Raw genomic sequence first — 24,627 nt, forward strand, 5'->3', positions numbered from 1 at the left:
GAATATAGTGATTTAGTGCAGAAGCTAATTTACTAAAATGTAATGTATCAGTCTCTTACTGTTTTCCCCAAATGGCAAATGAAATTAGGTTCTATATAGCAAGCTAAGTGCTTGCCAGATTTCTGAATTAGACCTAAGTGAACTTAATAATTTGGTAACACTAATTTTGTGATTTTACTATATTTTTAATGGTTTTAATCAGCCAAATGGCTTTTATTCATAGATTTTATATTTTGTGAAAGAAGCAAAAAAGCGGGATGGGTGGGAGGGTTTAACCTTTCAGTCTTTTGTTTCAGCTGCAAGTGAGGTTTTATAGCTAAGTTATGAAGCTTTAAAATATGCATATGTAGTGAAAATTATTACATCCTTAAGGATAATAGCTGAAATACATCTACTGTACATTGAATAACTGGGCTGACTATTTTATTATGTTTTCATTATTAAAATCAGACTTAGAATCCTGTTTTGTGTAGTGACTAAATCAAATGTTTACTTACCCATTTCTTAAAACATGTTTAATGTATTATTCACAGTTACCTCTAGCAAACTTTTGGACTGCATGTTTCCTTTTCTGGTTAATTTTATGTGGTTTAGTCATGCTTTTAATGGTCTTTAGAAGGTCCCGTGGAGTTCTTTAGATAACAAACAAGAAACAATCCCTATGAAAACATCAAAGACTAACATTTCCATTTCTCAGACCTTAACAGCAGGAAGCTTATGAGTCTAACAGCCAGACAGGGTCGTGTTTGCAATATTGTCTTGTCCTCAGCATTTGTATTTTTCAGGAAAGGACTGCAATTAATCGTGCTCTTGTGAAAACAGTTTATTGTAGTTTGCTTGCTGTAGCCTGTGCTATCTCAAGAACATGAATATGGATAGAGAAAACTAAAATTCATTGAATGCAATTAAACTCAGCAACATTATCTTCAAATAAGAGAGTTTAACCATATATAATAGCACAGCAATTTATATAAACACGATTATACAGAGGATAAAATGTATATTTTCTTCAGAAGCCAGATAAGCTCACTTTCTTAAACTTAAAAATAAGCAGCATATATTTTCAATAAATCTGCTAACACTATCGGGCAGCTGTTAAATAAAGAGAACTGCAGAGGGCTGCTTGAACAATCTGTGAAGGCAGAACTGATGATTTGAGGAAGAATTTGTTCCAGCTAACATTTAGTACATTCCTCATTATATTAAAATGCAGTAAAGTATTTTAAATTCTACTTTTCTGAGTCTGAAGAAGATTAGGTTATTTTGTCGCCTCTAGCTAAGTAATACCACTTTCAGTAACACTAGATTAATAATCTTCAGTTGCAAAATACATTTACTATTCTAAAATAGCAAGATAATGACATACAGTTTGTTTAATTTGGGCAAATTTTCTGTAAGTTGCATGTCTTCTATGTTTCACAAAAAGCATGCTAGAAGATATTGATTAAATTTTACCTTTACTCAATACACATTATATAGAGCACTGCTTAAAAGCCAGCTTAATTATTTCCTTTCTTAAAGTATCTCACTATTGATTATTAACATTTCCTTTTATTCCAGCTCATTTTGTAATCTAATAATGGCTAATTGTTATGTGCTACACACTAGTTACTCTTTTATGCTTTATTAATAGAGGATCATATTAAAGTAGCATTATATTAAACAAGTCTATAGGCATTTATTTCTCAAAATAAGTTTTTTCTTTGTTTTATTTTTTAAAGTTACTTCTTGGGAAAGTAAGACTTTTGCCATGTACAGTACTAGTTTGCATGTGTTCATTTAAATACTAAAAACTGTAGTATGCTCGATCCATATCTGACTGCTAGGTTTCAATTGACAGCTGAGAATTTGTGACTGGACCATGAATCAAAACGGCAGGCATTTATACCCCAGTGCCAGTGAGGATACATTGGGAATTACTTGGCAAAGGTAACATTTTAATTATTTCCACCCCTACACCATCTCTAAAAAAATTGCATAGAGCTACAGTATCTGTTTTAGTGGGCCTCCAGAGGTATACGTGACAGCATTATGATCAAAATATGTGTGTAACATTCCTCCTATACACATTCAGGTTATCTTTCATGTAAGCTGACTTTAGACGGTCCCTAAATGTAACACTTGAAACAACGTTATGCTGTCCTATGCAAAGGGTTTGCGAGTTGAAGGAAATACTGATCTTAGACTTTAAAAATGTCATTTGCAGTCATATTTTTGGGACCTTAGTGGTTAACAGAAAGAAAATGGTGCTGTTAGAGGTATAGATGAGTATAATAATAAATGGCTGAGGTGGTGGCTGTTTTTGGGCAAAGAATTACTATTATTACAATATTATTCATAGAAACATTTCTTACCAATTGGCTGGTGTAGATGTAGGTCACTAACTTATACATGAAGGTAAGATATAAACCATCTTATTTTTCAAATAAATAACAGAATAATTAGGAATGATTTACAAAAAAGGAGTTTCTTTTTGTATGAAAAAAAAGGGCCAAAATAAACCAAAGAATAAATCCCATTAACCTTTGGTATATTGTTAATTTATTAGATTTTACGTCTCTTGGTATATAGTGGGTTATGGTAACAGTAGAAGGTGTGTGTCTATCTAAATAGGGCATATAAACGAATCCGTGTAATTTTGATACATCAGTTTTCACCTATTTCATGTACATGATTATCTGCAGCACTCAACACTTAACAAGAGCTGTACATGTAAAGCTTGTAGGTTGGGAGCCTATCAGATGAAGTATTAGCCAGTCACTCATGAAACAATTTTAAATATTTTTTTGAAATTTATGTGCACATGAAAATACATGTGCTTCTGAATAGTTAGTGTAAGTATGTGTGTGAGTGTAATTTATACGTACGTACAAAATGCCTTTTGATGCTTGTACTGACGGTACTATGGATTGCTAGAAGTTTTGGGGCTTTTGAAAATCAATTTGGAAGGGAAATTACTGAATTTGAAAATTGGTGCTGTTTATAAATCTGAAGTTTAATTTTTTTGTGTTTTTTTTTTTTTTAATTTTTCTTAAATAATGTTTTGAATCTGGAACAATTGTGGTGGCAAAATGAGGTCTTGTCATTTCTTTCCTTATTTATTAAATAGTACAGTGGAAAATTATCTAATGGAGTAATCTCATCTCCTCAAGGGCTGTGATTCACGTTACAAATGCCCATTATACAGTAATTGCAGAGTTTTCAATGTACTGCCAGTAGTGAAACCAAACTGAGCTTGCATAGCGCAGAAAGGGTGATTTATTCTCCCACTATGAAGTGGCATTTTTCAGGGCATTGACAGGCCTTAGAAAATTACATCACAACTACATATCTAGGAACATCCTCACTTGGTTTTAATCAGTTCCCACTCAAGCCCTCTTTAAAGCAATGCCACTCAAAGTGGTTGAAGCACTGTCCTAGCATTTGCTGAATTCTGTTTTTCAGTACCATCATAAACCCTGGGCATAAACTGTGTAAAGAAAGGAAAAGTGGGGGAAAATATTTCTGGGTGATGACCAAGAAAATTTTGGTGGTGAATGCTCCATGATCCATTCACTGTTACAGACCAAACTGCTTTGCAGGTCATTCCCAGAGTGCTGCCTTCCACTGTGGCCCTGCCAACATGCACAGGCACTACCAGAAGAGCCTAGGCACAAATTCTGCCATGGGCATTTCATTAGGGGCCTAGGTTATGCCACTTGCTCTTGGACCACGCACAGCCTGGAAGGACAAAGAAACAAGCTGTTCTGCCGAAATAGATGGCTTTTAGGTGCTAGGTTTTGAAATATGGCATTCTTCAAATCCCACTGAAATGAGGACCTAAGAAGAGAAATTATACCTGCACAGGCTAATGAGCAGTGAGCCTTTCTAGCACTAAAACTAACATTGAAAAATGAGAATATATTGCAAAAAGAATTGTCACACATTGACAAGGAAACATATCCCAGTCCAGACAAGTTTCTGCAACCCCAAATGGTTTGATAAATTCTTGATTATGTGATTTCCTTAAATCATTTTGATTGTGCTCAATCTCACCTTTTACATCAGGCTTTTGTGGTTAAGTATACTGATTTTTCAGAAGTATTATTGACCTCAGGCAGGTGAAAAAGTTGGCAGTCCATCAGCATTAGCTGCCCTGTCTCTACAGATACCAGCTAGCAGAGCTGGTCAGGTTGAAAGCTTTGTCATCAAGAATTGTTAGTGAACCACACCTTGGAAACCTTGGCAAATTGGATGATGAAACCTTCTGTTATTTCTGTGTTCTTTGTCTCAGTAATAGTTTCCTATCATACCTCTCTGTTGGTATTCAAAGATTCAGGTATAAGTCAGTAGTGATCTGTATGCAAAGGCTGAACTTTGCAGAAAAGAAGAGAATATGAATAATAAAAAACATAAAAAGGAACAACAAGCCATGAAACTTTGGGTCACTGATACCATTTTCTACAAAACCAGAAGACTTGCAGGGAATAGTGATAACAAAAAATAGATTAATACTGAATAAAACATTCTACTATCTTTAAAGGAAATACTTACATTAAATATTCTGCGAGCATCCTAAAAAACACAAAAGAAAATGGAAAAAACCCCACCCCAGTTATTTGGTAATGTATTTAGAAGTAGTAATTTTTAATTTCCTCCTCATACCCAAACCATCTACAGTTTTTGTTTGGATTGGTTTGGTTTCTTCATTGCTTACTTAGAGCATTTATGGTGCATATTATGTCTTTATATGCTTTTTTACATTTATTTCTTTATGTATTTAATTGTGTCTGCTGAGCTTTGAGCACAATTTAAACACATCAATAGAAATAAATTCTCAAGCACTCTTATGGCCATTTAGGTAATTTTTTTGGTGTACATGTGAAGAAGATACTCAGAACCATTAAAAAACACCAATCCTTATATTTTTGGTAACAACAGTTCTGTTTACCTGGAGACAGAAGGCAAGGGAAAGCTGTGAAAATCTGTAAGGCTCATTTAGGAAAATACAGCCTTGGTCACCACATGAGGGCAAGTTTACGCAAAAAGTACATTTAAGAAATGAGTGAGAGTGTCAAAAAGTGGGGTGGGTGTGTATGTGAGGCTGATAGCGTGAGTTTGATCCTAAATCTAAGCCAGTCATTACACCACTGATGGTATTTCCAGTATGAATACTTATAAAAGCTGGCATGATGGGTCTCTCCTAGACCATATGGAGTATTTGCAAATCCTCCACAGACTGTTAGCAACTTTTCATTGCCAAAGAGTACATTTCAACTCAGCTATTGACAAATGTACTTTTATTAATGTTGATTCTTTTAACAATCATTCTGTGATAGTTTTATGCATTAACTGTTTAACATTACCTTTACAGTATCCAAGGAAATAGACTAGGCTAGAATTTCATGCTTTCATTCTGTTATCTTGACACATCAGTATAGTACAACAGCTGTCTCCTTCCTGGAGATGCTGAGAGGAGCTCTGTTCTCAGAGTGCTGAATTTCTTTCTCAGCTGTAGCTGTAGGGGTGTTCAGCATTCCGAACATCATTCCGGCCACCCCCTCCCCAGCCCCCCTCAGCACCACTGTGTGTTTATGATAACAGTGATAATAAGGCAATCAAATGGGATAATCTGATTTGTGAAAGAAGTTAAAGGGAAATTGAAAATGGGTGCATATTGCTTTTGTAGCACAATACCTTGTGCATGTTTAGTATCAAGAAAATATATAGCTAAAGTTACACAGGCAACAGCTTATCTGTGGAAACACATTTTGGCAAACACAGACACCTGTTAGAGAGGTGGTTCATACACTCTGACCTGTGCCCCTCCCTCATTCCTCTCCCCCGAAATGGTTTGGAATAGAAGTACCATTTCATTATGATTTAAGAACAAAAAGGCTGAAGTATCCTGATAAAATATTCACAGAGAGAAAATCTAATGATTTCTTATCTTTATAAATTTAAATTACTAGTTCTAATAGCTTTGCCCAACTCTGTAGTGCAGAGAGATGTGCAGAACACTGTTTCCTCTCCATCTAGGCAAACATCTTCTGAACACTTCCTAAGAAATTAGTTGTATTCAAGCCAGACTTGCATGCTGCCATCCCACAGGAAATGGGTCAGCAATCCATTAAGATGCCATTAGATAATCTAATTTGGAACTTAATCTCTAAATTAACCATGCTCCATACTTGAAGCATACTTGAGAGAAAGAAAAAAAGTTTATGTTTGAATCGATAGGGGAGCCGAAGCGTGAAGAAGGCTGTTTGTTTTTTCTGTAGCTGTGGTCACGTCTCAAGCCGTCTGGTAACCAGGAGAAACCAGACATGATGTAATTCCAGATTGAACTTGAACTTCAGGGATTTAGAATGGGGGAACAATGGACCATAGGAATCAATAATGTCCATTTTCCACATGATTATGTTTGGAGCTTTAAGTTAACCTTTATGGGAGAAGCAACAAGAACTGCAGTGTGACCAAAATGAATGAGTTGCTCTAGAAGCAAGATGTTAAAATCAAGAAAACAACTTCAGTAATAATTTGTGAGTAGGACTGTAGCTTCCAGCAGGATTAGAAAAGTTCTTGCTCTGTAGTGAACTGGTTGCCTGTTCTGAGCTCTCTTTGTTCACTTAGGTGGGACAAACTTAATCTTATGTTTCCTGTCAGATGATTTTTGGCAGCTGCTAGGGAAGGAGGAGCATATTATAGAAAATTCCCAAGTGTAAACTGTATCTTTAACCCCTTGGTTACTCCAGCTTTCTACTTTATCATCTTACCTCCAAATGTTTCTTTTGAAGCAGTAGAACTGCTTTGTTTGGTTTTTTTGTTTGTTTGTTTGTTTGGTACAGTTGGGATTGTCTCCATTATTATTTAGTCATGCTAATTTGATAAACTTGTAGTTATATTTTTTATAAGTGTTAAGGTAAAAATTCTAATGGTTTGAAATGCAAATAATAATATTTGGAAAAAGAAAAAGGTAGTGCAGGTGTGTAAAGTGAAGAGTCAGTTTTTCATAGGCAACCCAGTGGGCTCTAGTAACTGAGCACATGTTCTCCATGGTTTGGCTTGACTTAGTCATAGTCTCCTGTGTACAAGTGCGTATTTGAAACCCTCTGTTAGGCCTGTTCCTGCACCAAATTCTCATACCTGGATGGTCCAAAGCATGCCAGGGACATGCAGCACTTCTCTGGACCCTCCCTCTGTTGTGGGTATTTATTAGTAATGGGCTCTGTAGCCTCTTCCTGATCTTTACATACTTTTTTGTGTTACACTGTCAAAAAAAAGGAGTCTGCAGGGAATAGATTAAATAGTATTCTTATAGGAGATTTCCCTTTTCCCTCCCCTGGAAAGAAATCAGTAGGTTTTCAACTCCTCCATCTGCTAGACGGGTAGTATGTGCCTGCTAAACTGTAGAATTCATCCTAAACTAACCTGAGACACACTTAATACATCTCTTGAAACAAGTGCTCATCTTGGAGGTAAAACTTGACAGCTGTTTACCTATGGATACCAGCTCAGAATGGTAACAGAAGTACCCCATTAAGTAGATGTTGGAAGGGTGGTAGGCAGAAGTGGGAATTTAGCCAAGGCATTGAGGTTAGGAAATTTGCATTTCCAAAGTTCTTATGATCCTAGTAATTTTAAATGGTAAAAGTCCCTGTACGTGTGTGGGCAAGCACTTACTACAGAGACAGATGTGCCTTGCTTGGTGACTTACTATCATCCCTTCTCTCAACATTGAAGGTATTTCTACCTTTTCTGTCCAAAGTCTGACTTGGCAGAATCTGATCTACCTTCTGTTAGCTAGTGGGTTCATGTAGGTGATAATAAAGCCACAAGAAGGAAGTACTCTTTAGGTGTACTTCTGAATGGTAAAATTCTCTTACAGACTAATGAAACTGTAAAAGAAAGAAGGTAATAACTGGTGGAAAATAAGAATTTCAAAGACCTCCACATTTACTCAGGTCAGATTAAATTTATTTTTTGTTGCATTTAGTTAATTTTTTAACATTATTATGCTCTTTATGTTATTACAACCTCCAAAATGGACTGTATATACATATAATGTAAGCACTACTTGTGGTTCATTCCAGTAATATTTTAATCAGAGGTTCTTGAAACAGCAATTATTATCTTTAAGAGGAAATCATGGCAGAAATCTTGATTGAATTAACATCTGGAAACTGTAATGGAAAGTGTAATGGAGAATGTTAACCCTGTAGGATGCTTGCACAATTTTCCTTTACTGTTTTATTACATTTGAACAGATAAATACATTATACCTCCTGTGGATAGAGAGGAGCTGATGACTGTATAATGTATCTGATAGTCTAGCTATGGTGAAAACCACTACCAGTAGTGAAATTACTGAAAGGCAAAATGCTTCACAAAGGTGGTCCTGCAACAAAGGTGGATCTGAATCTCAAAACAGAATCTCATGGTGCTTCTCATGAAATTTTCTTCAAAACTTAGCCTTGAGCAGCTTTTTTAAGTCTCACTTCATGTTTCAAGGGAAAGGCATTTATATTATACCTTCTGTCAGCAGACAGATAGCAGATTTCCTCAGGAGTAGTAAGCTGGAATGTGTGACAGACCTGTTTTATTCCACTCATATATACAAAGATTTCTTATCTAAAGGAGAAGCTGTGTGGGCAGAGAGACATTCTATTAGTTTCTGCAAGGACAACAACCTTGTCTGTGTCCCAGCAATGGAAAGAGTTTTGGCTTCCCTGGTTAAGGTACTTAGTGCACAGAGGCAGAGTATTGCCTCTGGTTTTGTGAAACCAAGTGCTGAACTTTAACTGGGACTAACACAGACTGCTGGATGGTATGGTGGAGGGAAAGTTGTTTCTCCATTTCCTGTATTTCCACTCATAGGCACCCAGGTGAAGTTTGCTTTTGCAGCCAGAGTAACTGTCATTCCTGTTAGGATGTTCTGCCTAAAAACAGTGGATGGTTTCCATGGCAGAAGCTAAGCTCTGCAGTACTCAAGAGGTCCCTTCCCAGTAGGCTGGAAAAGGCTAACAGGGGAACCTTACTTTTTGGGGTAGTTGGTCTGGCTTGGCATCATGCTGGAGTTCTGGGGAACTACAGAGCAGAGTGTGGCTCACAGGGTAGCTGAAAGTCCAGCTAAATTTGCTGTAAATATAAAGGGAGGTCATGGGAATGTTGGATAGACAGCCATACTCATTCAGGTTAGCAGAGCCTGTGTTGTGTGTTTGGTTATTCACAGTTGTGTCACAGCTTTTCTGTAACTAGGGCTGTTCTCCTCAATAGCTTTCATTCAGGTTTCTTCCTTTGTCTGCAGTAAGCATCTGGTGGTGGTACCAGGCCTGGGGTGGCCTAAGACAGAGTTACATCCACCTGTAGTATGATAAGGTTGTTTTCTAAACTACAACCAGAACTCATCAAGCCTTGAAATAACAGCTTAGGAAATGCCAGCAAACACAAGGAATGGGCTGTTCTTCCCAGCTGCCAGCACAGCTAGACTCTGCCCAGTGTGTGTATTTAGACCAGGACTTCAGCCACCTCCAGTGGTGTGGAAGTGGTGGCAGTTCCAGCCCTGCAGGCAGACACTGTGTGGCTGCCCTGGTCCCACAGGTGCTCCACTGTCTGCACCACCATCTCTGGCAGAAGGCTTGATGTGAGCAGTAAAAGGGACTTTGAAACTCCTGTGGGATATACACAGTGTCAACACTGGAGATTTATTACTCCCTCAGGATCCATAAGTAGTACTGATGAATTTCTTGCAGTCTACATTTTTGTCATGGTCACAATATAAGGTGGGACATTTGAAAGGTTTAAATAAACACCTGTATTAACCTGGTAGGTCATATGGCAACAACAGTCATATTAAGAACTTGTTACAACTTATTTTTATTGAGCACTTTTCATAGAAATCAAGAGCTCTGTCTGGAATTTCAAGTAATAAATAAAAATTCAGCTGCAAATAGTAATTTGCTTTTAGTTAGCACTGACTTGTTTCCTTCACCCACTGTAGTCAGTAGAAGGTTGGTAACTTTAAAACAAAGCAAAAAGTCACGACAGTATATATCCAATCATTGAAGTGCACTGTAAATCTTCAGAAAGATAACCTGGAGCCTGTGTGTTTAGCCTTAGCCACAGAAATTTTTTAAATAGAGTCTTGACCTCAAACAAAATTTATGTTCTTTGAGTTAGTGTTGTATTTTTTTGAAGTCACTAAACACAGTAAATCCCATGTAACAAGATAGCAAAGAATTGTGCATTGTAAAACATGTATACAGACAGATCCCAAGCAAACAAATCTGCTTGGCTCTATATTATTACTAGTTCTTATTTTTACAATTCCACGTGCTTGGAAGCAATTTGCTTTGTGTCTGTTATTTTTAGAATTTGCTTATTAACCTCATTGAAATCCAAGGAGGAAGAAACAAAAAATGCATTTTAAAACAAATTGTGAAAGAAGAAGAAGAAGAAGGAGAAGTTGAAACAATTAAGCCTCTTAAATGAAATTCTAGTATTGAAATTTTTTTTTTTCTTTTTGGAACATAATGTTTTCATTAGATCATCTTGGAAAAATCTTTCATGCATAACTAGGTTTAAATCTTTGTGAGTGCTTCAAGATTAGTGGTAATTGTGATTTTTAAATTTCAGAAGGTTTTTTTTTTCCTCCAATAGATTTTTTTGTGTAATAGTCAATGGAATCAAAAACAATGACAAAGAAGTTAAACATATTACCTGACCTAATGTTTTGAAAACAGCAATTTTTAAAAAAAATTCTGAAAAGGTTAAAATCCTCTAGATTTTTAGGTGTCCTTTGAGAATATACCCAATTGAAGAAAAAAGCCCCAACAGCCTGATTGAATAATATTTGTTCTTCAGGCATTGAAAACATTAAGATATTAATATTTAGTGTGCTTTCTTCATGAAATTAAATTTGTCCTTCTCCTTTGGGAATATGACCATCATTGAGACAAACAGGTCAGGAACTATTTCCATTTTTAGCATGTGTAAGGCATAGCACCTGAAATTAATTGCTAGGAGGTAAAATACTAAATTAACAGGTTTAGAGAGGTAAGTAGTTTCAAGCAGGAATAAACGATGGAATCTCTTTGTATTATTTTTAATATGAAAAGCCTGAGAAACATGTACCCTTGTCGCAGTTTTGGAGACAGACGAGCGACAAGACTCACTGGGCTCATGCACAGCAGCCCACTTTCATTGACTTTTCTTCCTCAATATAAGTTGACCACTTTTCAGGAACTGAAGTGGTCACAAAAATCTGCCAAATGAAATGTAGTTATTTTGTGCACATTTAAAATAGATAAAAAGAGTCTATTTTCCTCTTTATACACGGTGCCACAAAAGTGCATCTTCGTGCCCAGGGAGAGAGCACGGCAGAAATGGGACAAAAGACAGAGAGGAAAGAAAACTTTTAGCCTCCACAATGCACCTGTTGAAGGGTTTAGTCTGCAGATGTGTTATCATGAAACTCATTAGTCTAATCCCAAAATGTATTTTCAAGTAAGAACTTATGTTTGTGAAAAGACTAATTCACAGAAAAGCTCAATACAGTGGAATGCAGAGGGAAGATGTGTTTGCAAGCTCTATGTCCAGTTTTGGTACTAGTTCTTTGGCAATGATGCTGACTTAATGATGTTGTTTTTTCTTCTGAATAAATGTAACAAAACTTTCTTTGGAGTCATAGAATCCTATAACTTAGGAAAGTTTGGTTTGAGCTTCTGGGTTGCCAGAACCATATCTAAGGAAAGGGCTGCTCAGGCTGCAGGGTACTGAATACCAGTAGCTGAAGCTGTCTTTGAGTATCCATCTTGCAATTATGACTGATTGGTGCCCAGTGAACCTGTGAATGCCATTGGGACTTCAGCTCCTCAGTGACAGAGCGCTTTTGAAATGATGACTTAAGTTCCTAAGTCATTGAATTGGCTTTGAAAACTTTTTTTTCTCAGAGGCTTGTTGAAAAAACTATGGAATACACTGTTACCCTTGACTCACAGCTACCCTTGGCTGTAAGTGTAGATGCACAAGGTCCTGTGCTGTCTGGTGTTTCTTAGACACTGAAATTTTTTAAAGAAGCAGGTTTTATGAACATTACAAGACCTCTATTCTTATGGGCATCTGTGCATCTCAGAGGTCCATCTTGGGATGGTGACAAGATAAACTGCTGTGTTGTAAGAGAGGAGGAAATCTCACAGGATGCTGAACCACTGAATCTTTATATTGTATTCTTGAAAAAAGAACACATGTACCCTGTGGTATATTTCACTAGTTCTTAAATGACACTATGCTATATAGTGTCACTTGTATGGTTTACTTGTGCCTGCTCCATATATTTGCATCCGACATTTTGGGAGGCTTTCATAAACAAACAGACCACTTACTGTAACTCAGGAGTAATACAACTTGCTACTGAGTTCAACACAATTATTTTTATTTCAAACAACTCATACTTTCACAAATAAAACTGTGAAGTAGAACCTCAAGTTACATTCACAAATTTTGTTTCCAGTTTTATCATAAGTAGTACTATTATTAATGAATATTGGCTGAACCTTGATTCAAATTCATTGTATACATGTTTAATTTATATTTTGTTTTTTTCTCTCTCTTTCTCTCCCTCCTTGTCTCTTTCACCTTTTCAACAGTCCTGGTACCTGGGCTAGCTTGGTTCCTTTCCAAGTATCAAATAGGACACCGATCCTGCCGACAAATGTCCCAAATTATGGTTTGAACATAATTGGAGAGCCTTTCCTTCAAGCAGAAACAAGCAACTGAGGGAAACAAAATTAAAAGCAAAATTTAAAAAAAAAGGAAAAAAGAAAAGAAGACAGTATGAGGAAAGAAACTGAAGAAAGAAGAAAACAATAGACCAGCAATTGCAGCTCTTACAATCACTAATTCCCTTATGGTTGAAACTGAAATGGTATACAAAGGGTCGATGATATTTCACTGATGAGTAGAATGCAGCTCCTGCTAAGTAGCCTTTGTTATATGAAGTCCGCTGGGAAATAGATGTTCTGTCTCCGACAATATATTTTAACTGACTTTCTAGATGCCTTAATATTTGCATGATAAGCTAGTTCTATTGGTTTAGTATTCTTGTTGTTTACGCATGAGATCACTATTCCTGGTTATCTCACAAAACAAAGGCTAGGCAGCAGCAGCAGAGCTGCAGGAGGACAAGGGCCGTGAGCCAGCCATTTTCTCAGCAGTCTGATTTCTAAATGTTTTAAAAATAAGCTCTGTAGCCTTTAGTTATCAGTATGGATTTATTAAACTTTGGCCCTTAATTCAGCCTTTTTCTAGTGTGTTATGCAGTTTGAAATTTTCAATCAGTATGGACACACAGGCTCTATGGAAGAAATGCCTCTACGCAGGTAAAAGTGTTATCTTCTCATGCAACAGTAAAAAAAGAAAAGGAAAAAACTGACATTTTCCCCACTAAAGAAACACTTACAGAGGCAAGTGCAATTTAAAAATCATATCTAAGAGGTCATCACTATAAGTCCTTCAGCCCTTGGACTCTAAATTGAGGGGATTAAAAATAAAAATAAAAATTGCTTTGAACAAACTTATTTTTCCCCTCAGTTTTTGAGGGCATTAAAAGGCATTAAGTCAAGACAAATCATGTCCTTGAGAATAAGAAATCAATGGAAATACAGCACTTATGTTGGTTTAGCTGCTGCCTCCTCGGAGGGGTAGGATTTATTTATTTAAAGTTACTTGTTGCATCAAGAACCCATAGGGTTTACATGTTTCTGTAAAATCTACATCATAGAGACAAAGACATAGGCAAATCCATGTCACAAGGGCAAAGCTTACCGTTTACAAACTGGTAATACCAGGATGGGGATATGTTGTATTTAAATAATGCACTCTTAATGTAAGTCTATTTACAGGGTGCTGTAAACTTGCATGGTGCTTTCAGAAGTTAGCCTTGTTCAACAATTTTCACATATTGACAGGAATATAATGTGCATGGGCAGACATTTTGCCTCTATGTCTCTTTAAAAATTTAAAATACTCTTTCCAGTAATCCTAATTTGCACGAAGATATAATGTCCACATTACGTGCCTTGCCTTGAAATCTAAAAAAAATGGAAAAAAACAAAAAAAGAAAAAAACTACAAAAAAATTGACATCACTACACTTGTTTTGCTGCATTTATTATAATTTTAAATCTTTACCATTTTTATGACAAAATATTTTGTACTCCAGATGCGAAAAATGTGTGACATCATGGATTTTTTAGACAGTTATACCTTTATCTCACATTTATAAAGCATATCATGGCTGTGTATAGTTGCCGCTTAAGAATTGTAATCGACCAGCAATATTTTCAGTATTTTGGTGTTTTTTCTATTAACCTTTCATGTTTTTCATCTTCCAATTAATATTGGGGGGAGGGGATACAAATTTATATGAATTATGCAATACCAAGTTTTGCCTATGTAGGTAGTGCTTTTAGCTGTATTGGTTACTATAGGTAAGTACACAGATTTAAAAAAAAAAAAAAAAAAGAATAATGTATGCTTTTTTTGTTTGTTTTAATTGACCAAAGTGGGTACTGCTATTTTTGCAGTGTGATGAGGTCCTTTTCTGTACTGAGAGGTGGACAGGGGATTTTTTTTTATACATACATATATATATATTCTGGGGTGGGGGGGGAGGATTTTTAACACTTTACAGTGTAGCTGTGAAGCAGTGCACCCTTAGCCAGGCAAGGGCTGCAAAGCAACTGTTCTGCCTACTGTGACAAACTTTCAAATCGGTTCCCTCTTTTTAACTTCCCACCTGGGGTGCAAGCTGAAATCATTTCTGGATTTAAAAAATAAATAATGAATTCTGTTGGAGGCAGACTTGACTTGAGGAAATTGTTTTACTTCAAGGTTTTTTTTCATGAGAAAGAGAGACAGATGGAGAAAGAGGTCAAGACCCACAGTGAGATGAAGCCTTTTCCATTCTGGCAAAGATAGTGCATCCTAAAGTGTTCATGTTAGAAAATGTTTTTAGCTCAGAATGACAAAGACACTCACTTTGTCTAGGAAATGCAAGTACAGGGCATCTTTGCTGGCATAATTCCACTGACTCCAGTGTACTCTGGAATTGCTCATGCAGAAAATTTGCCCCCCCTTATCCTTCTTGATTTTTTCCTGTACATAATTTTTTTTTTATATTCCACTCCCTTCTCACCCTGCCAAGTTTGTTAATTCAGCATTTGAATTACAACTTTCAGCCTGCTTGGGCTATGTCAGAGATTTGCAGTCTTCTCTTCTGATAGAGCAGATCAGATGGAGAGCCCTGGGGTGTAGTAGAGAAGGAGTTTCTTTTTGTAAGGAATTAGATCATGGTGGAAATTAAAGTGTGTTTCCAGTAAAATCCCATTTGCAGACCAGTAGTGGGCCTATTGCTGGTGACCTCTTACACACAAGGGATCTTTGCAATGCATGGCTCAACACAGGCTAAATTTTTCTCTAAAACACATTCTCCAACTAGGGTAAAAGCAGAGGAGCGTATAACCATGTGGATGGGAAAATTCATCCCTCGCAGTTGTCTCTGTGTTTTGGAGGTTTTCCTGCCCTGGAGCAGTCCCAGAGGCGCAGCTCCAGCAGCAGTCACCCCAAGGAGCACTGGTTGGGGGCGTGCCACCATCAGTCCCTTCTGGTTCCAAGTGTGGTTAAGAGCAGTAGTGGTGGCATGTCCCCATGGCTCCAGGGAGAGAGAGTGTGTAGGCAGGGCTTGAATGGCTACAAAGACAGGAGCCTTTGAGATTTGCTAAACTGGAAAAAAAAAAAAAGAGAAAGATAAGACACAGACACAAAAAGAAATGTGGGGTTCTTTTTTGGAGCCCGTCAGTAATTTGTTTGCTAAGCACATGGCAAAGTGTGCTAGACCCAAACAGAGTGCACCTCAGTCTCTAGCCTGGTATGTGTTGTCCTTTACACGTCATGATACAGAGCAGTTTGGGAGCAGAGGTGTGCTGGGGGCATGTCCTTGATTAGTACCATTAGCAAGGTGTTCTCTGAAAGCTTTTTATAGCACATTGGGACAAAACTGGAACAAGTTCAGGCTTCAACATGAAATATCCAGAATGATGATTGCCCTTTGTAGGAAGATAGATGCTCTTATTTTATTTTTTTATCTCTAGCCTCCTGTATGAAAAGATGCTGAGCTTAAAGATGCAATTTTTTAGAGACATAATCTCCTTCCTTACACTGGGTTATTCAACAACTGTGGGTTTTTGTCACCTACCTCTCTAATAGAGAAGCCTGCTTGGAAGATAACGAACTTTTCATTTTTTTTAATGTTTGGTTTTAGGTTGGCTTTGTTGGTTGGTTGTATTTTAAGCTCAGCATTCAAAAGATTAAGATAAGACTGAGAACTCAAATCCAGTCTCTGGCCTCCTCCTTCACCAGGAAGTGTATTCTGACTAAATTGAGCCACCCCGTTCTATGTGCACTGTTCTGCCTTTATTAAGTTGCTTTGCAGCCCTGGCCTCATGGCTGTGCCACTGAAGTGTGTTTCCCCTGGAGTGACATGAACGCTTGAGGCTTGACTAAGAAAAAAAAAAAGGCAGTGAAGGAGACTGTACATAAAGACATGGCAAAAATATTAATTATAGCAATATAGTTGTGGGGTGATGTTCAGGTGGGCATCTCCATTGAAAATATGTGAATGAGTTTGTGAAGCTGCAAGTAGCAAGAAGAAAGGATGATCTTCTGAATAAACCGCCTACCTTGTAGACAGTAATTTGTACACTGTATAGTTTTGTTAAGAATTTTTTTTTTTTAATTAAAATACCCTTGTTTGTAAAGCTAACTTTTTAACAATTATAATGGAAATGCCTTTCCATTTTTAAACAAGAATATTCTTTGTTTAGAAACTGGACTTGGGTTAAAACTCTCCAGTTTCTTAATTTATGTATTAAGAAAAATCTGTCCATGTTAGGAGTTATTTCGCAGATTCCTATGCTTGAAAAGCATAGGTTACTAATCCTTTAAAAATGTAAATGGAGAAAAGTTATATTTTATGAAGGTTATTTTGTTGTATTTAGTATTGGAAAAGTTGGTTTTCAGAGCATTTCAAAATGTTGGAAGTACCACTGTCTTTTTTATTAGTATATATGGCCTTTAGCAAAAGTTTTTGTGATTGTTACATGATGGTATTTAAGATTAGGTTCACAGAGCTATTCAGGATAGGCAGAGAGCTAAAACAGTACTTAAGTCTCACACAGCTGTGTCCTCAGGGAGCAGAATTTTGGATTTGCAACTTGTAGCTTCATAAGGACTTAATGAAAGAGATTGCACAAAGACATCTGTGACACCGGAGTGTGTTCTGTACCTAAACCTAAATTATATATACTGTGTGAGATTATGAAGGCTGCAGAAAGTTATCCCATATTCAGTGTACAGTTTTCACTTTTAATGAGAAAACTCTCTAATGTTGCTGGCAGTAAGGCCCCAAGCATGACATCCTCTATGGTTTACATAATCCTGTCAAGGTCTTTTGTTAACGTTAACCAGCTGTATGCTCCTGGATTTTTTAATTTGGTTTCTATAGAAAAGAAAAAAAAAGAGAGTAAAATCACATGCCAGCTAATCAAGTTAAACAGGAAAGGCTCAAAGCTGAATGTTCTACTCCATGCTGAAGGAGCTGAAAACTGTCTCCTTCTTATTTGCACTTTCTGCTAGTTCCCCAGTTTTAATAATTCCTCAAAATTGTGTGGGTGTGGTGGAGCACTGCAGTTGGAGGATAACATGGACCACTGATTTTGCCCTTTAACCCTGCACAATGACCTTTGCATCAGCCAAACTTATTGCCATGACAACTCTTTGTACTGTTTCCATGCCACAGCTCTGTTGGTCACGTTGTCAATAGTAAAGGGGACAAGTTGGAGACGGTCAATTTTTACATTTTTTTGTTGCAAATTTTTCTTCAATGGTTGTAAGTAGTTGTTTGGTTTTTTTTTTGATAAAAGGGTTCACTAGTTAGTACTCTTTAGAAATATCTGTGTGTTGCAATTCAGATGTATGTTGAATTTGTGAAAAGGGCTTCAGTGTCACTGGCATCATGATATCCTGGAATAAGCCTTTGATACTTTCATTGCATGATACCATAACAGTAAAACAGAAGGTGGCCTGAATAAAGGGAGAGCAGTGTGAGCTAGTGACACTAAAGCCAGTCTTTGTATTACTGTATTTTTGACAGAATGGTTTTGAAAACTGTGCTACAGGGACTGATGTGGCAAATGTATCTCTATATGCAGAAGGAAGTTTTTTAAGAAGTATGGCTTATTATGCATTCTTCATTGAGGGCATTGAAGTTGCATGGACTGATAGAAGTTGATGCAAAATGAGAAAGAAACAAAAACCAGCAAAATGTTTACCAAAAAACTCAAACAAATGAGCAGTGCCTGTTCAATTTCACAGTCTCTGTTGAGTTCAGTTGTAAATATGTTTCAGATAACATTTTCTTCAAAAATAATCTCTACAACATTGTAGAATGTGAGGGGTTCCTCAATCCCAGGCATAGGCTTCTCAAGAGCTGCATTAGATTATGTCTTCATCAAGCTGTTAATTTGTGCTTATATCATATAGAACTTTTAGTAATCTGGGAAGAGGCACCCCATCTCAATGATATTTCTCTGAGAAAAACTTTTGTAGGGCTGTGTGTTTCTTTAGATACATTTAGTACAACTATAGGTGACAAGTAGTCAGTTATTGCTTGCTAGCTACATACCAGGGTTGATCCATTTTAAAACTTTTGGCATTTTTCCCCATACTGTAGGCCATAAATCCTGAAGGTCCCATTTTAATTAAAAAAAAGGTGCATGCAGAGTCTTGGTGTAATGAACCTTCACTAGGAGGATGCATTACAGTACAGCTACTTAATTCTGGAATTAGGGCCCTCTGGCATCAGACCTGATTTTAGCCTGAGTGTTAACAAAGGTTTTTATTGTGCCTAGTTGGAGGATAATAATGTTCTTTTTGGTACTTTTTTTTTTAGGTTACAAATGAACTCAACTGCCACAAGTTTTAAACTGGTGTAAATCAAGCTTGACTTAATGTGATTGTTACTGTTATATCCAGCCTATACTGCTAGCAGCTGCTCATACTGCAGTCAATTACTGGAAGCGGATATATTTCCTATGCAAAAACTGTTTAAACAATAAAAATGAGCTATGCTACAGACCTGGTCTTACGTTTTCTTTTCTAAGAGTCATAACTGGCAGTATCTCAGAAACAAACCTTAAACCTTGTAGCCTGACAGTGTGGCACAACTTACGGAGTTCTCTGTATACCTAGTTTAGATTTAATGTATTTGTTTGCACACATTTAGGCTTAGCTTACACAGAAAAAGAAGGAGAGCAAGAACAGAAGGAAATACAATCAGGTAATCCATTCAGTTTAATTTTTCTGTTTAGTTTTCATCATCGTGTTTAACCAACCCTGCAAATTATACAGGTGATCTTGGTGCCAGACTGATTTTTGCTTTTATATATTCTTCACAAATATTTGTAGCTCTGCAGCCTATTATTTTATAACTATATAGATTCATAGCCAGTAGTTTTCCACCTGTTAGACAGGAAGACAAACCACATTCCTAGGCCCCTATCCTATCTTGCTTCTTCTGAGAACCAAGGTTGAGATACTCTCCCATAAACAACTAGCGAGGAAGGGGGGCTTCAGAAGAGGGTCGAACCAAGAGGGAGAATTACCTGATCACCACATCTAATTGGGGATTCTTGTCAATGATGCTAATTTGCTAAATTTATAAAACTGTACTTGCTCTGTGTCACATGTGCATCTTCAGCACATTTTCAGTGTGTATTTCAGCTTGCTGTGAGCCTGAGGGGACCCTTCATAAAATGTAGCTGCATTTTATCACCTAATTGTGTCTGGCTCACGATTTTAGGGACCAGAAAAAGGCATCAATCTGCACTGCATCTCCTGTGATATAAGATTAGGCATGATAGCAAAAGGGCAGGAGACCTCTGTTTTCTTTTAACCTTCTTGGTTTTTGACAGACTTTTGATTTCCTAACTGCTGTCATGATTACATTTTCATTAAATAAAGACAGTAAGATCCAAGCTTCCCAAAATTCTTCCTGAAACCAGAAACACTTATCTTGGGTCAAGACCTTTCAACTCTACAAAAGAATTATTTCTCATAAGTGTGAATTAGATGTATATATGGGATGTTTCATTCAGCTCTTGTTCCAGGAAACAGACCGTTTTCTTCTTAGACCATTAGGACTCCATAAACCAGTAGTAGCAGTTAGCAAGAAACATGAATATGGTCAAAAGACTGGTGGGATAATAGTGTAAAGACTTAAACTGGATTATGTATAAATCATCAAATTTTGTCCCACAGTGAAACTAAACAGCTCTCCATCTACTAAGATAAAAGTATTCTGCAGTTTCTAAAACATAAGTTTTATCCAGTTCCAACTAGTAGTGTGAAAAAGGTAAAGTGATTTGTTATTTTTCCCTACTGTTTTTTTTACGCAAAGACCATTTGTTTATGAAATGTACTAATTTTTCTGGGAGAGGCCCTTTGTTGTGCGTGTGTCTTTCCAAAACAAATTGTCAGGCATGAAAATTTAGGAAATTCAAATGATTTTTCCTGCTGGGGTTTCATTAAATGATGTCATTTGGCCATGATTTGAAGACTATATTAAGGACTTCAGGTTCCATGTTAAAAGATCCAAACCAGAAAACTTTCCTGCATAATCCAGAGATAATTAAGTTCACTCCTACCTCCCCATTCTGTTAAGAAAATGCCCTACTTCTCCAGCCACTCTTAAGCCCTGTGCAAAGCACACCACTGATGAAGCCTGCAGCAATCCTGCATGACTTTGAAGCCCCATTCTATGCAAGCCAGCTGTAGGGTGGCATGACGAAAATAGCTCAGGAAAGAGAATGGCAGCTGCCTGACACTGCCAGTGCCACAGCCAGGGCTGCAATGCCATGCTCAAGATACACAATACAGTGTCTAAGAAGACCAAAATGAAAGTAGCAGGAAGGGGAGAATGCAAAGACCGTGACTTGCAACTTTGTGGTGAGTACAAAAAGGGGAACGCACCTGGTTCAGGCCTTTCTGTTTTCCCATTTGCAAGATTTTTGAGAAGAAATGGACAAACAATTATTTTTTTTTCCAAGTCCAGTGTTGTTTTTGTGTATTTTCTCACAAGATTAAAAATTGTTATTGAAAAATAACATAAATCTTGACACCAGATCTAAACGCATATGCAAGCAGCAAAGTAGAATTGTGCAGTGCCACCTCACAGATTTTTGCTGCTTAAGTCATTAAATGAAATTCTTAAATCTTTGCTATATCCTGGATTCTTTTTGAGTCTTATCTTAATTTCTATGCTGGTTACTGATCTAAATTTGCACATTATAACTGTTGGTCAATCAACTTCTGGTTTCTTGGGTAAAGGTTAAAGCAAACATAGTCTTAGCATCTTGCTTGTGAGCCTCAGCCCATGGGCATCCGTTTCTTTGGGGATGCTCCCCTGATGTTCTGTTTCTTTGGATCTGTTCCCCTGAATGCTAGGGGACCCTTGGGAGTGTTTAGCTGCCTGTATCTGAGTCACAGTCAGGAGTGTCTGTGAACACAAGAAGGTTACTGAATGCAAGGACGGAACCAAATTTTGCCTGCAATTTGCTGGAGGGATGAAAAGTTCATCGCTGCTATCCAGGTGATTCTCATGCACTTTGTCGTATCTCCACTCAAAAGAGCTGCAGCCTGAAATCTTTCTGGTAAGGTAACTACAGGATTGTTTCACAGGATTGTTTCATAGATAGGTTATATAAGTCACCCTTAGAAATGGTAGAACTATGTCCACCAAGATTTTAAAACAGAGACCACTGTAAAACAAATTGTTGGCATTGTCAGACTTTGACAGACATATGCAGAACCTAAACAAGATCTTCATGAGAAGAGGTATCCTCTTCTGGCCTGGCAAATACATCTTTGGAGTGTCCCCTAATAGCTTATTTAAGGTCCTTGACATGAGATGAGCCACTCTTACCAAGGCCATTACCCACAAATGTTGATGGACTGAGCCGCTGAGAGCTGTAAACATTTATCCAAAGCTGAGCAAGGATTCAAGTGTGTCTTGAACTTAATTAACCTTTTGTGGCATTCACCATTACGTTGTACCCTGGTCCACTTTTCTTAATCTGTTATATCAGTATGTTTTCCAGAGAAAGAACGGAGTGAACCAAGTTACAGGACATTGTAAAATATAAAGCTTAAAAAACCTGAACATATGGCAGCTAGGAGAACACCACCAGTCTTTCATATCAACATTCTCTTACAGCTGGCTTCTGCACATGCTGTTATGAGTATCTAAGCAGAACCTGCTGCATAAAAAAAAAGGGAGTGAGGGGTAGGTGGGACCTGCTCCTCTGGAAAGTTGACTGATGCCACTGGAGTCATTAGAAATCTGTCAACTGATTTTTAACAAGTCTTATTAAAATCTGCCCATATTGCTGGCAAGGCACCCTAATTAAGGTGAAGATGTATTTTTTTCCAGGCCTTAATATGCATACTCTTTTCTTTTTTCCCCTGAGGTGGACACCTTAGGGTGAAAGGAGATGCTCAAAGCAGAAAATGTTAGTTTCTGCTGCTAAGATGATGCTCACTACTAAGAAAATGGTCTCCATTGACTATATTTAGATGCACTGCAGCTGCCACAACCAGCACATATTGCAGTGGGCAGACTGGCAAGAAAGTCTGATACACCACAGGACTGGGGCAGGGGTAAGAGATATATCTCTACATAACTGACAAGTCAAGCTCTGCAGCACTGTGAAGCTGGAACCATATCAGTTGTAAGCAGCTGTCTATTCAATTTTCAGAAACTCTCTGATCAGATAATTGCTGATGTTTCAAGAAACAAATGTTGCCCCCAGTAAGAGCACTGAAATGCCACACAATGCAATGAGGTCACCAAAGGGTAAGTGGGGGCTTTAATACTTAAACACTTTTCAGACATTATTCTGGTTTTAAAACACCTCTCCCTCAAATTATTTGAGATTGAAATATTTCCCTCAGTATTTTTCTGCTGAAGTACATTGAAAAAATGTCACAGTTACTTACAGTGGATTTGTTTCACAGACCAGAAAAGATGGATCTGTGAAAACCATTAGAAGATGAGTGTATTTTCTATTTCATGGAGACAAGAATACAAAGATAAGGTTGGGGTTTTTTGGGTGGTGGTTTGGTTTTGTTCCTTTTATTGCCTTTTTTTTCTTCTTCTTTATAGGTGGCATCCTCAGTCCCTCCTTTTGAAAGAATGTGATACAGGAATTCACTTTGTATCCAATACCTGAAATGTCTAATGTATGCTAGTTTGTTTTGACTTTGAACAGGAGAGGAGGAGACACACCACAATACTCATAAAATGCACTCAGTAATAAGGAAATTAACAAAATATAACACAATGCCTCTAAGACTCAGAGCTTGCACAAGTTGGATATATCAATATGTGGACTGTAAATGAGTTAAGGCACTTTGGAGGATGTGAAAGTGAGGTAAGCAGATAATGCAAACATGTTCACCTGTTAATCTTAGTGCCTTCTGGGCATGCTATGCAAGCATCACACAAGCATGACTGTCACTTTACAGGTGCTGGCATCACTCTGCTCAGGACAGACAGCAGCAAGAGCTGTGGGGTCCTGGCAAGCCCGGACTGGTGTATCAGTAGGAGGCTCCCACAGTACGTGCTGTGGATGGTGCGTTCCTTTAGGATAGTGGCTTTTGATCTTTGGTCCTAAGAAACCTTGGGGATCTTTGGAACACTTCTGTAAAGGAGTGGAATAGGGAAGATAAAATGAGTGGTGGCCTTCTAGTAGCTAGTTTTCCTGTCACACCATTATGTTTTGAAGGAGATATGCAAGACACCTTCACAGCAGTTTTTAGATTTATAATCCTTCTGTTCAGAACTGTGATGTTTCATGCAAAGAGCAAGGTGAGGAACAGAAACCTCTGCTATCTTATACATTTATAAATTAATTATTTAACATTTTGATAGTTGTTCAGAGGGTCCCAGGAGGATGATATTAGGGTAAGACAGGAAAAGAAGGAGTCTTGTCCTGTGCTCAAGGATGAAATTTGACTGGGCACAGCATCTCACTATGAAACATCAAATCTCTCTGTTCGCTGTGTTCTAGGGACAGACAGAGAGCTGACATATCCAGGTTCACAGTGGGATTCATAAACAACTCCGGTGAACATCTACAACAGAAAAACAGATCATCTGGGAGGAAGAAATACTTTATAAACTTGGAATACAGAAAAAAGTATTGTGGGAAATTTAGAGTGCTTGACCTGGTTTCTTTATCAAATATACATGACAAACAATGGTAGGAATATGCCTTTAAGCTGAAGCCAGGCAATTTAAATTAAAAAAAAAAAAAGATTTTATTTTTTAAACATTGATGTTACTAATAAGCAACCAAAAGAGATGGTAGAGCCTTCAGCTCTTGTATTCAAGTAAACGATGCATCTTAAGCTGTTTTTCCATCCAATGCAAAAATTATATTCATAATAAAAACAAAGAATATCTGGATAAAATAAACTAGACTGTCATGATTGGACTTCAAACCAGACTGGTGCCATACTGTGTTACTTAACG

The 24,627-nt window shown here is 37.3% G+C and overlaps 1 protein-coding gene across 13 annotated transcripts in view; it reads left to right on the plus strand.

Moving 5' to 3' along the window:
• Positions 1 to 19,170, plus strand: part of NFIB (nuclear factor I B) — a 264,254-nt gene extending 245,084 nt beyond the window's left edge. For 8 of the 13 annotated variants that reach the window (XM_042013069.1, XM_042013070.1, XM_042013079.1 and 5 more), the window contains 2 exons: positions 1,841 to 1,929; positions 12,627 to 19,170. In XM_042013069.1, coding sequence (XP_041869003.1) covers positions 1,841 to 1,929; positions 12,627 to 12,756 — 219 coding nt within the window. In that variant the 3' untranslated portion in view covers positions 12,757 to 19,170. The remainder of the gene's footprint in view (positions 1 to 1,840; positions 1,930 to 12,626) is intronic. The other 5 variants (XM_042013077.1, XM_042013078.1, XM_042013081.1 and 2 more) reach the window with 2 other exon arrangements.
• Positions 19,171 to 24,627: the final 5,457 nt, after the last annotated feature.

This window comes from Corvus kubaryi, unplaced genomic scaffold (assembly GCF_017639235.1).
Source record: "Corvus kubaryi isolate FWS band 111438036 unplaced genomic scaffold, C.kubaryi_AGA036_p1.0 split1-37296, whole genome shotgun sequence".
Classification (NCBI taxonomy): domain Eukaryota; kingdom Metazoa; phylum Chordata; class Aves; order Passeriformes; family Corvidae; genus Corvus; species Corvus kubaryi.